Source organism: Gekko japonicus, unplaced genomic scaffold (assembly GCF_001447785.1).
Source record: "Gekko japonicus isolate JY-2015 unplaced genomic scaffold, Gekko_japonicus_V1.1 scaffold2759, whole genome shotgun sequence".
Classification (NCBI taxonomy): Eukaryota; Metazoa; Chordata; class Lepidosauria; order Squamata; family Gekkonidae; genus Gekko; species Gekko japonicus.
In genome coordinates this window covers 76,544-90,026 of record NW_015162035.1, presented here as the reverse complement: position 1 = coordinate 90,026, position 13,483 = coordinate 76,544, and the positions used below count along the sequence as shown (strand labels likewise).

General features: G+C 48.9%; 1 protein-coding gene across 1 annotated transcript in view; it reads right to left on the bottom strand.

The window, feature by feature from the left end:
• Window positions 1-3,976: 3,976 nt before the first annotated feature.
• G3BP2 (GTPase activating protein (SH3 domain) binding protein 2) overlaps window positions 3,977-13,483 on the bottom strand; it is a 78,981-nt gene continuing 69,474 nt past the window's right edge. Inside the window, exons 9-11 of the mRNA XM_015405562.1 lie at window positions 8,009-8,137; window positions 7,762-7,880; window positions 3,977-4,910 (exon numbers count right to left, since the gene is read on the bottom strand). Coding sequence (XP_015261048.1) covers window positions 4,632-4,910; window positions 7,762-7,880; window positions 8,009-8,137 — 527 coding nt within the window. The 3' untranslated portion in view covers window positions 3,977-4,631. The remainder of the gene's footprint in view (window positions 4,911-7,761; window positions 7,881-8,008; window positions 8,138-13,483) is intronic.

Below are 13,483 nucleotides of genomic sequence, written 5' to 3'. Positions count from 1 at the left end.
CGTCCAGCCTCTGCTTGAAAACGTCCAGCGAAGGAGCATCCAACACCTCCCGAGGCAAACTGTTCCACTGCTCAACCACTCCGACAGTCAGGAAGTTTCTCCTGATATTTTGCCGGTAACGACTCCCTTGTAATTTCCACCCATTAGATCTAGTCTTGCAATCCAGAGCAAGAGAGAATAGATCTGCTCCATCTTCTACCTGAAAATATTTGAAGACTGCAATCCTGTCCCCTCTAAGCCTTCTCTTTCCCAGGCTAAACATAACCAACTCTTTCAGCCTTTCCTCGTAAGACTTGGATTCCAACCCTTTCAGCCATCCCGGTTGCCCTCTTCTGCTCGAGCTTGTCAACATCCTTCCTAACATGTGGTGCCCAAAACTGGACACAGTACTCCAGGTGAGGCCTGACCATAGCAGAATAGAGTGGAACTACCACCTCCCGTGATCTGGACACAATGCTTCTGTTAATGCATCCCAAGATTGCATTAGCTTTCTTCGCAGCCACATCGCACTGCAGGCCCAGTCATCTTCTCCAGCTGCCAAGTGCAGGGACAGACTGGCTGATGTTGTCAGTACTCATATTCTTGTAGATCAATTTGCAACGATTTTCCAGGACTCTACAGCACAGTTTGAAAACAAAACAACGCTTAAAAATGACAAAAAGCTCCACACTTCAATACACACCTATTTGCTTAGTAAATTACACTGGTTATTTTAAAATAAAAAACTTGAAGTAATATTTCTCCTATATATAATGTTTTGCTATTTGGAAATCAAAAAGTTATGTTATTTTAGTTATTGCCATTTTATTCTTTGTAGAAACGAACGGAACTTTTAAATAAATACTTGATTGTATTTGCCTCCCATTATTTTTTTGACAGGGATGGAAAATACTTCTTGTGTTCTGGAACCTGAGCATGAAAGTGCACATCTCCTTGTTTAAGAATCAGCTGGCCAGCTCCCGTGCAGGTGAGGAGAGCAGCGCGGAAGACGAGGGAGCCACCCCGTCACCTGCTCGGGGAGGCCCCAGGTTCCAAGAAAAATGGCCTTGTAAATTAATCAGAGGAAAACCTTACCACACAGCCAGATGGGGAGCTGGAAATGCTTCCAAAGGGGAAAGACTGTGGAGCAGAAGGAGAAGGGGTTTTGTTGGGCTTAAGGACAATCTGACTTTAGATAATCCGGGGGGGGGGGATTTCCAAATTGCCACCACCACAACTCATGTCTTTCCATGTCTTAGATTCATGTTGCAGATGGAGTGACAGTATGAGGGCTTTAGTGCAATGAAAGAAAACAAGAAGGAATAGGAAAAAAACCAACAGAGGGAGAGGGAGGAGGCTGCAACGGAAGGGCAGGGCTGCTGAGAGCCACCATGGGCCTTTGGACCTACCCCCCCCCCCGATGACCCTGATCCAAACCATGTGTCCAATTTTGTACTTTGCACACATACCAACATAGGACACATCTGATGTAGTTCAGATGTACCAACATAGGACACATCTGATGTAGTTCATAAAAAGTTATTTAGATTTTTAGGCTGCCCTTCCTTGGAAGCAAGGCTCATAAAAACGGCCTGCGTCCTTATGGCTCCCACTGTGGCCTCCTCCACAACTGATCCGTCCGGGGGAGGAAGCAGACTGCACTTTAAATCATCACTTAATGTTATTGATTTTATTGGTAGTTTGTAATTTATTTATTGTATATTTTAACCTGTTGTTCACTGCCCTGAGCCCTTCAGGGAAGGGCAGTCTGTTAACGTAATAAATAATAATATCACAATAAATCTTTAGTAAATCAGTAAGAGATCTATTTCAGTTGACCCTGGTGCCTTTATCTAGCACAAAAGCGGGGGCAAACTGATTATGTAGCCGTGCTGGATAAGAAGTACTGGGGTCATTTGGGTTGATTTTGCTGACATATTTTCTCAAAAAACTAAGTCATTTCTCATAATACGAAGCTTAATGCCCGCAGTACCAATGCAGCATTTACAAAGAGATATTAGAAGTCTCACTAATACAACTAAAGGGCCTATCAAGATCAGCATGATTTGCTCAGGCAGAGGCCTTTCATAACCCCTGCTAAAGTGGAGACTGAACCTTCTACACACAAATCAGGGACTGAACCTTCTACACACAAATCAGATGCTCTGCCACACAACCACACCCCCTCCCTACAATTACCTTTTAATGTAGAACACTGTCACACCAGCACACAAGCCTGTACCCCAATGAGAGAGAGAGAGATTTCAGAACCATTAGTGAATGCTGCAGACATCAGTAGTTTATTGGTATGTTTAGTCAAAACACATCAAAAATGGAAACTTAAAAGTAAGAATACTTTTCACCTGCAACAATTAAACTAGATTCTACTAGCATATAATGCTTAACACATCACAGCAATGAAGATGGCAGTCCACTGTCTTGCATACCTACTAAAGCCAAGATGGTTATTAAAGCTAAGTTTGTTGCAGTGGGGGTGTAACTGCAATAAAACCCACCTCAACAAATCAGCAGTTTAACAGTAATGGTCAAGGAATTCTGCTGCTTTTTCTTCTAGAAGTACATTTATTGAAAAGAGGACAAAAACACTATGAGTCCACAGTACAGTAGGTGAACAGTCACCGTGTAAACTTCTGTATATGCTTCCAATATTGTCATTTCATGGCGTTTAGAGAAACAAGCCGGAATGCTGAATGGCTCCACAGCTCCTTTAACTCTCAGTTACAGACTTTTCCTGATGATTCTACCAGTGCTCTTTGCCTTAACTGCATTCATAGGAGGCGGCATGGCAATAAAATAGCACTCAAAAGTCCAGGGACACAAATACCCATCAGCAGAACTGCTGACCGAGAATGGCAGTTTCAAGGCAGCTTCCAGCTTCGCCAAGCTCATGGTTGGGGGCAAGGCTTTCAAGTACGACACTCTTCCAGGTGTCACTTGGAAATGAAACAGCTCAACACAAACACATACCAATTGTACAAAATAAAAAAGGAAACTGAGAAGTGTGCCCCAGAAAGTGTATGATAATAGTGCAAGACTTACCATCAAACATGGAAGACCTCAATTTGGGGGAGGAAGAGGGGTGATGAAAGATATAAACTTTGTTTCTCCCCAAAATGCAGTCAAAAGCTTCTGCTTCAACAAAAAGGATGATATTGTTGCAATGAAGAAATCCTTCTCTGCTGTGGGCATTTTTGACATGTCAGAATGTGAGGTCTTCCATGCTTACAAGTAGCTTTGAGTAGTCATATACTTTTGACTCTCCTCCTCCAAAGTAAGCCTGATGCTTGCTGAGCTTTCCGACATGAAGCTGGGGAGGGAGAAGTGCTTGCTACAGCTGCAGTTTTCTGGAATGTGCTATCTATGCAAATAGGAACCTGGAAATAAGCAAACCCCTCACCAAACTGCAAGAGTCCACAAGTAAAAAACACACAAGAGGCTGTAAGCCCGTCTTTTTACAAATTTGAGCCTTAGAGGCTCAAAAGTCGGTTCACGGGTTGTGCAAAATGGGTGATAGTTCAGAAACTGGAAATACCCAATCACCAGAGCTGTGATGCTGCCTTAGGAAAATTGCAGGATCCTTTTGGGTTAACAAGTTTTAGGCTCACAATATATGAATCAAAGTACAAGTTGATTAACTCTGGACTAGATGCAAAACTGCACACACTTCTCTTAACTCGACGCAATTTCTACTTCATAATTCCTTCCTTCCAAGGCTACAGAAACTTGTTAACTGCAGAGCTAAGCAAATATTCCAGTAATGTTTCATTTTTGAAGACACTTGCATTTTTTATACAATGATTCTATAAACATTTTTACAGCTGTTAAGATTTTACAGCACAGCCAGTCAGACCCTACTCTGTACAGAACCCACCAGCAGGACTCTGGAACAACGTATTGAACAGAAGGCACCATCATGCTTCATCCAAGACCCTCCCTCACTGTACACGGCTCACGGAGAAGGGAACGGGGTACGGTTTCTGAAGTGCTACTTTTGCATTTACAGTTAAATGGTTTCCTTCCGGAACATACTTGGAGTCTCACTGAAGGCTGTTTGCACACACAGATTGGTCACAGCAAGCAGAGCAGACGCCCGCATCATGTCACTAGCTATTTTTTTCTTGCTGCTTTTGACAAATGTCAACAAAAAGTGAGTCACGTACCCATTCGTGCATTTGAGTTCATAAAAAACACAAGTTGGTTTGGAGCCAAGTGTTCTGAGGGGGGGGGGAGGCGAGCTTCTCCGATTTGTGTTTCCAACAGCAAGAGGCAGAAACAGGAACACTTAAAATGTGCCGCAAAGGGGTTTTGCTTTTTACTAAAACTGAAAGGTACTGAAAAGGTCTTAACTCAATTGGGCATGCCCTTCAAGTCCATTTTTGTTGCAGAAAGTTTAAACGGTCATTTCTCAGTCTTTAATCGCAAGTCTAAATTTATAAATTAACAGTGTGACTTCTTTGTGAAACTGGGGAAAAGAATGTCCACCTCAATTTTACTGGTAACCCAAAGAGGTTTCTCACATCAAAAGAAATGATCAAAAAGGCTGTGTTACATTCCAAAGCCAAAAATTAACAAGAATGCAAACACGACGAATAACGCATCACTGCGAAGGCCGCCTGCCAACAGTGGATTCCTCAGCGACGTTGACCTGTGTATCGGCCTTCCACCTGCCCAGACCCTCTTCCAGAGCCCAGTTTCTGGGCCAGGCTGCCCCTCGGGAGCGGCCCTCTCCCATCACGATCTCGCATCATTCCTCCACCCACTATTCCACGGGGACCCCCGGGCCCTCGGTCGTTGCGGCGCATCTCTCTGCGGTCATCACCACCACCACCACCTCGCGTCTCCCTCTCACGGGCAGCTCGGGTCTTCTTCTCTTCTACATTCAAGCGCACTTCACCACGGAACATGATGGGCTTGGAGGGAGGGAAACAAAAACACTGATGAGGAGAGCTAGCTAGACGAAGACCACATAATAAAAGGGTTACTTGATACAAGATAGTCCTAAAACAAGAGGGAGAAGCCATAGCCCAGGAGCAGCAGCACACAAGCCACATCTGACAGGAAACGTCTCCAGCCGCATGGCTGTGAAAGGCAAGTTTTCTGGCTCCAGACCCTGGAGAGCCACGCCAATCAGGCAAGACAGTCCATGGGTCTGATGTGGAAGTATGTCTTTCAAAATTAAAACGGTGTATATCTTTCCTAGCAGAGCAGAATAGCTCAAAGTGGTTTGTGTGGGGAGTGCCAGAGATCCTTGACCCAGGCACTGATCACAGAATCATAGAGCTGGAAGGTACCTCCAGGGTCATCTAGTCCAACCCCCTGCACAAGGCAAATAATCCCTGCTGCGCTTCAACGATGCTACAGCCTCTCAGGTTCCCCATTATCTGCGACCAAATGATCCAAGTTCAGTCTGAATTAGGTGACCTGTATTACATAATAACAGAAGAGAGAAGCCAATGCTGGATCAGGTCAGTGGCCCCTCCAGTCCAACCCTCTGTGTCACACAGGGGCCAGAAACACCAGGGGCCACCGGCAGCGGGGCCTCCCTTCCAGTGTCAGTTTGAAGACCATCATTATGTAGGAACAGTCTTCTTAAGAGTTCAGAGCTTCTGAAAATGCCTTTCCCACACCCAATGTTCCCATTCAGATAATTCCCTTCCTCCATCCCCAAACCTGCACAGGTCTCAAGACCCCGCGCCTCCTTCTTATCACCCTGCTCCTAAGTGCACCACATGGCAACTAGCATTTCACTGTCTTCCTGGGGGTAGCAGCCTAACTGCTACCCCCTCAAGCAGCAATCTCGGTCCTCGTCCCCAAGATCGCCGGCACTGATTGTGTGGGTCTGGTGTGGGACTCTGAGGAGAGCTTGGCTGTCTGTCTGGTGCACCGTCTGCCTGACAGCCTACCAAACCTGCTGGAGGTGATAGCAGGCTAGGCCTTGGAATTATGACTCTGTCCCCGGGTTCAGGGGTGTACCCAGAGGGATTGATTGAGGTTGTGATTATATCGCTCTTGAAGAAGCCAGCTTTGGATCCTATGGATCCTTCCAATTGCCACCCACTCAAATCTTTCGTTCCTGGGTAAGGTAATTGAGAGAGCAGCAGGACAGCTCCAAAAATTCCTGGATGGCACACTGGTTCTGGACCCAGTCCAGTCCAGCTTCTGCCCCACCCTCACAGACAATCTCCACATACAGCTGGACCGAGACTGGTCGGCGCTGCTGTTGTTGCTTGACCTTGCAGCAGCGTCCGACACAGTCAACCATGACATTCTGACCCACCTCCTCACCGATGTAGGAGTCTGTGGGGTAGCCTTGAAGTGGCTCACCTCATTCCTCCAAGGTTGGGGACAGAGGGTGGCGCTGGGAGAGCGGCTGTCAACTAGGCACCCGTTAGTACGTGGGGCTCCTCAGGGGGCAGTCCTCTCTCCAATGCTATTTAACGTCTGTATGTGCCCCATCACCCAACTGTTGCGGAGTTTTGGGCTGGGATGTCACCCGTATGCTGATGGCACCCAGCTCTATCTGTGGATGGGCGGCTGGCCAGACACCACCCCACCCCAGTGAACCCGGCTGAGGGTTTGGAGGCTGTGGTGGGATGGCTGAAGCAGAGCTGGCTGTGGGCGTGGCTACATCCTGCAAAGACTGTGGCTGGGAGGGGGTGATGCGAGGTTGGGGTGCCGTCTCCCAGCTCCTGACTGTGTGCACTCGACACCAGCATCACCTGCCAAGAGCTTGGGTGTGGTTCTGGATGCCTCCTTATCAATGGAGGGCCAGGCCACAAATGTTGCTACACTGGCGTTTTACCAACTGCCTTTTACCAAGGTCGTTGAAGCTCCCTACCTGTCTTGCCCTGACCTAGCCACAGAACCTCCATGCAACGGTCACCTCCAGATTGGACTGCTGTAACTCGCTCTAGTAGGGCCACCCTTGAGAGTGACCCGGAAACTCCAACTGGCCCAGAATGCGACAGTGCAAGTCCTCACGGGGACTCTGCATACGGCACATATTCAACCCTTGCTCTGTGAACTGCTCTTCCGGTGGAGTACCGGGTATCAGGTTCAAGGTTATGGTACTAACCTTTAAGGCCCTTAACTGTTAGGGACCCACATGCCTTCGGGACTGCCTCTCCTGGTATGCCCCCCAGAAAGCATTACACTCGGTTGAGAAGAACTTGCTGGTGATCCCCAGCCCAAGAGACACCTGGCTGTCCTTGACCAGGGCCGGGGCGTTTTGACCTGGTGGAACTCTCTGCTGAATAGCATCCGTGCCCTGTGGGACCTAAGGCAGTTCTGCAGGGCATGCAGGGCAGAGATGCTCCACCAGGTATTTGGTGGAGGGCAGCAATGGCTTCCATCATCCCAGCTGGCACTCCTGTTTCTCCTGCCTTCCCCCCCCCCAAGGCGGTGGCATATTTTTAGCAGTTTCATCGCCATCTTATTGGTTATAGGGTATTTATTGCTGTAATGGTAGGGATTTTAAGTATTATTTTATTATATACATATGTGTGTGTGTTGATGCGCACCACCCTGAGCCCTGTTCTGCAGGGAAGGGCAGTTTAAATACTGAATTAAATAAATATATAAAATGCAGCCTTTGTGCAGTGCTTTGACAGCGATCACCAGGCCAGTGTTCTCCCTGCAAGACTGATGGGCGCTGAGACCAAGTGGCTTCCCTAAGGCCCCCCCTCACAACACAAGTCTAGGGGCTTCCTTAAAAGCCGTTCCATCTTCGTCAATATCATTCACTGACAGCAGGGTACTTACTTTCGCCAATAAAATTTTCTGAACTGGCTCACAGTCATCAAACACCACAAAGCCAAAGTTTGGGAGTTTCCCTCCAACACCTTTAGTATTGATGCGAAGTTCTACCACATTCCCAAAGCCTACAGGAGGGGAAAATGTACAGAATGCAGAAAGCAGGATAAGTGAGGCGATCGCAGTGTTTAGGGATCCAGCTCTCCTGGCCTCCTTCCCCCACCCAAAGAAGCTTCACCAAAGATTTTAAACTTACTCATAAAGAACTCTTTCAGTTCATTCTCATCTATGTCGTGTGGGAGGTTTCCAACAAACAGCTGGTGACTATCTGGGTAGCGAATTATTCGGCGACTGTCTGATTCATTCAGATCCACGTCCCCTCGGCCTACATTAATTCAACACAAATTAAAATGTATGCATTTACATCAAGTAAAGTATGCAGTACATCGGATTCATTAAACCTTACAGAAGCCATAAAACCTTCTACACATGTTGCTATCAGACTCATATCTTCCCACAAAATGTAGTCTCTTGGTTCTTCTTGCTTTTTCACCATGGTGAGGCAGTTAAATCTGGCTTGAAAATGGGCACTTGATTAATTAACCAGTGGCAAATAAGCATCCCCAGGTGACCAGGCCAGGAAACATATGTTAAGTGGAAATAGGGCAAGTGGAAATTTTTTTAAAGCAGCTGATACACTTCAAGTGTATTTAAGTTTAGTATACTTCACCACCTTCCTTTTGGGTCCTCCTGGATCGGCAGTGGAATGGGCTGGCCGGGGAGGTGGTGGTGAGCTCCCCCTCCCTGGCAGTCTCTAAGCAGCCAGAATCTGGACAAACCCTTGTCAGGGATGCTCAAGGCTGACCCTGCATGGAGCAGGGGGTGGGACTAGATGGCCCCTTCCAACTCTGTGAATCTATGATTCTAACAAAGGTGCAATTCAGAGCAACACATTTTTAATTAAAAAGCAAAAACGGTGTCTTTTGGTTGTGACAGCAGTCACTTGATTCGGCTGGATATTGTTCTGGGGGCAAAGTAGAATATAACCCTTTTGACAGTATAGGCCATAGTTCAAGCGACAGTCTCTTATTTCCCAGTGCTTGCAGAGTCCCCCTTCAGTCCACTGGCGGGGCTCCTGCGAGTTCTCCCCTTGCCAACCCAAGCAGGAAGAGCAGGAATTACACAATCGGAACTTAGGACAACAATTTTTATCTGGGTTATGTTGGCTAATGCTGCCATAGAGGCTGGTATTGGGGGGCGGGGGGGGGGGGGGCTACTTGGAATGTTTTAGTTTCTGTTTTCTGGCTGTCTTGGTGATACTCTCTTATCTGTATGTTTTATGCGCCTGACCTTGGCTCCTAGCTGTAACATCTTCTCTGGGAATGCGGGTCTGTTACATTCTGGCAGGCCCTGCTTTTCACCTTGATGGGTTCCATGCCGCCCAGGGACCCCTTTGAACTGTGTATATCCATCCACCTTGTGCCTTTTGCTTTAGTCTTAATCTTCAGAACCGGAAGCAGAGAGGCCCTGCCAATACTGTATCAATAAACTTTCCTTCTGAAGAAGCAAGTTGTTGGTTCTGATTCTTGCAGGAGTCTGACAGAGTGTTAAGACTCACTGTGGTTCCTGAATTCGCACCCTACGGTGGAAGGCGAAGAAGAGGGAACCATGCCTGCCACGGCTGGTGAGGAAGACCCGGTGACAACTACGAAGCCTGTCACGATGATGGGGGCCACAGGGGGCGGCCCCCCCGGAAGCGGTGCTCCTGAGCCGATTCTGGCGCGGCCCTGATCCCTATGCCTGGGCGCGGTTCTCAGAGGAGCCCTGTGAATCGTGGAGCAACCCAGCTTGACCCAGGATGGCGACCGGGGTTAGGAGGTTCGAGGCGGGGCCACCGCAGATGGTGGCTGCGAGAGAACCTGGAGAGGACCGGCTGGAGCAGATGCCACTGATGCTGCTGTCCAAGCCAGAGGAGCTGTGCCAAGAACTGCTCAAAGCCCTGATGGCGCTGCCGCAGCTGGTCACAACCACACTGCAGGATGAGATGGGGCTGCATGCCCTGGGGCGGGAGGTCAACATGCCTCAGCCAGACCACCCGCTGGTCTGGTGCAACTAACACTGGCACCACCTGCGGGACCCCCGGCGGCCCCACTGCCAGCACCGGCGCCTGCCCCAGTGCCGAGCCTCAAGTGCCTGAAGGAGCTGCTGGACGCCACATATGATGGGGACACCACGTGTGACAAGGACCCCGACAAGCTGGCATTCTTTACCCTGCAGGTGAGAAAGTTTCTGAGAGATTGGGGCCACCTGATGAGCATCGCGTAGACTACATCGGCGGAAAGCTGCGCAAGTAAGTGGCTGATTGGTCTGTGGCACTGAACAACGTGCAAAGCCCTGAACTGAGGGACATCCAAGCCTTCATGTGGGCTATGAGATGGCAGTACGAAGACCCCAAGGGGATCGAGAAAGTCCGCAACCACATTCTGGCACTAAAGCAGGGGGGCCGATCTGTGTGCGAATACTCCAAGGAGTTCAAAAGGTACACCTCCAAGACCCAAGGATGGCCTGAGACTGTGTTGGTGGAGCAGTACCGGATAGGGCTAAATAGGCAAATCCTGGAGGTAGTGCTCCGGAACACAAACCCGGCGACCCTGACTGCATGGGTGCACGAACCTGAGGAGGCAGAGAGCCGGTTCCAGATGATGAAGGCGTTAGGGGTCCAAAGCGTGAGTAAGCAGATTGGAGGCCCCTTGAAGAACCCTCGCCCGAAGCCCAAGGAACCAGCCCATGAGTAACACCTATGCTTGCGGTTGCGTCTCCGATGTGAGGAGCACGGCCACTATGCCGCCTCCTGCCCTGCGACAACCCTGCAAGGTGGAACGAGGGGACCAGAGAAGAAGAACCCCGGAGCAGAGCCAAAGAAAGGAGATGGAGTGCGACCCAAGCAACCTCGTGCTTTGCAGATGGGGACCGCAGCAACTGGGTCCTCCTCCAGTGAGGAAGAAGCACCTCAGCTGGCAGGAAAAGGCCAAGACCTGCTGTGAATGGTGCGAGCAAGCAGGGCCCCCCAAAGACGGCGCAAAAAGCGGTCAACAACCCCCCTCCCTTATTCTTTGTGATTGTGACACTGGTCAACCCTGAACTGGGCACTCAAGTGCGAGTTCGGGCTCTGACAGACTCAGGCTGTGCCCGCAACATTATTAGCCCATCCATCGTTACCGGTCTGGGGGTGGCCACTCAGAGGCTCTCAGAACCCTAGATATTTACCCAGATGGACGAGTCCCCTATGTGAGAGCCCTGCAAGTACCCAACAATGCCCATAGTGATGGGTGCAGGATTCCATTGGGAGACAAGAACATTTGTAATCACCCCCATGGTTCGGTTCTCCCTAGTGTTAGGGCACCTCTGGCTCCGGGACGATGATCTGGACACTTCCTGGAGCCAGGGGACTGTGTATTTCACTGCCAAGGGATGCGCCCATCACGGGTGGGACCACAGGTGGGGGGAGGAACCCAAAGCCACTCGGGAGCTAGCATGCCTCGCCCAAGAGGAGCACAACTCCATCGCTAAAGAGTATCGGGACTTCGCGAGGGTGTTTGAAGAGAGGCGGATGAACTCCCCACCCCCACCGGAACACGGATTGTGCGATCAAAATATTACTGGGTCATAAAATGCCTAAAGGGAAATTGTACTCCATGAGCTTAGTGGAGAAAGAGGAGCTCCGAATGTTCATTGATAAGAACATGGCTCGTGGTTTCATACGCCCCGCTTCATCCTCATTTGCGGCCCCCGTCTTGTTCTGGAAAAAGAAAGACAGAGGACTGCGCCTTTGTACAGATTACAGAGAGCTGAATGCAGTGTCTGCCTCAAATGCCTACCCCCTCCCATTGATCAAAGACTTGCTGGCGGAGGCAGCTATGGGGAAGATCTTTATGATATTAGATCTTCGGGATGCTTAGTTTTGGGTACGTATAAGGGAAGGGGATGAACATAAGACTGCATTCAATACCCCAATGGGGCAATTCGAATACCTGGTGATGTCATTTGGGTTGCAAGGGGCGCCCGGGGTTTTCATGAACTTGAAGTGTTGCACAAGCACCTATTCAAGGGAGCTCTTGTTTATTTGGATGATATCTTGATTTACTCCCAAGATAAGAGTTCCCACGTAGCCCTGGTGAGAGAGGTGCTGCAAACCCTCTATGACCACAAACTTTTCGCCAAGTTGTCGAAGTGTGAGTTCCACAAGGAGAAGATGGATTTCTTGGGCTACCGCATCTCGTGGCGGGGCTTGGAAATAGACCCAGCCAAGGTGGCTGATGTACTGGGGTGGGAACCCCCCAGGACCTGGAGGCAACTCCAATTGTTCCTCCTTTGCGAATTTTTATAGGCCCTTCATCCCCAATTTCACCCCTCTCTGCCCCTCACCGACCTTCTAAAGATTAAAGGGAAGGGACCTGATGGGATGAAACTGGGGGCTCGCCTTACGTGGACAGACGAATGCCAAGAGGCGTTCAAAAGGTTGAAGCAGCTGTTCACTTCCGAGCCCATTCTGAATCACCCCGATGGAAATTAAAAATTTGTGGTGCAGGTGGATGCGTCGGATGTCGCTATGGGTGAGGCCATTTACAACAGGGAGGTGATGGGAAGTTGCAACCCCTAGCCTATGTGTCCAAAAAGTTCAACACAACCGAACGGAACTGGGCGGTGTGGGATAAGACAGATATCTAAAGTCACCTCCCCCCATTTGACCCATTCAAGTGTTTGTTTCACGGAAGAATTTCAAGGAAGGCTGCAAAGCAGGTCTGGAAACAGAGAGTGCTTCCCAAAAACTGGGGTGGGGGGGGAGAGATACTTTAAATACAGCACGGAGGGGGAGTAATGTTTTGCCAAACCTTTTGCTCTGCAAACGTTCTAAGAAAAAAGACTGAAATTCAAAATTATATTGTTCTTTAAGCTAGAAAAACTCCTAACAGGTACAAGAAACTCAGAAAATCCTTTCAATTATTCCAGACCCAGGCCATTCAGGGCTTTAGTGGCCTATGCCAGCATTCTGAATTCAACTTGGAACCAAATTAGCAACCAGTGTAGTTGGTAAATTGCCAGTTTTTCTCCAGAGTCAGTACTACAACGTGTCAATCGGATGAAGCGTGGCAAAGCAGTGGGCCCGGATTTTATACCTTTAGAACTATTTCTGGTGAACCCCGAATGGTGGGCGCTTCGCTTGGCCCATCTGTTTTCAGACATCAACCAATCAGCTAATATCCCCGGTATTTGGAAGAAGGCTACTGTGGTACCTATCCATAAAGGTGGGGATGCCAACGACCCGGGTAATTATAGACCGATCAGCCTTATTGCCATCCCTGGGAAGATTTACTCTGCACTCCTCCAGGAGAGACTCCAGAACTGGCTCGATGAAGAGAGGTTCCTTTTCCCTGAACAGTGTGGCTTCCGACATAGTGTTGCAACTACAGACAATTGTCTGACGCTTCTCCATCTCGCTGGCAATTATTCCTTGCGCCCAAGAGGTTGTCTCTATGCGGCCTTTATGGATTTGAGGGCGGCCTTCGACTCTATCTCTCGTCGTAGATTGGGGGGAAAGTTATTGAACACCAATATTGACCGCAGACTTCTGGGATTGATTATGGCTCTTTATTCTAATACATCTGCCTCGGTCCGGGTGAATTCTTCAGGAATCAGGACAGACTCCTTTCCAGTGCAAAAGGGAGTTAGA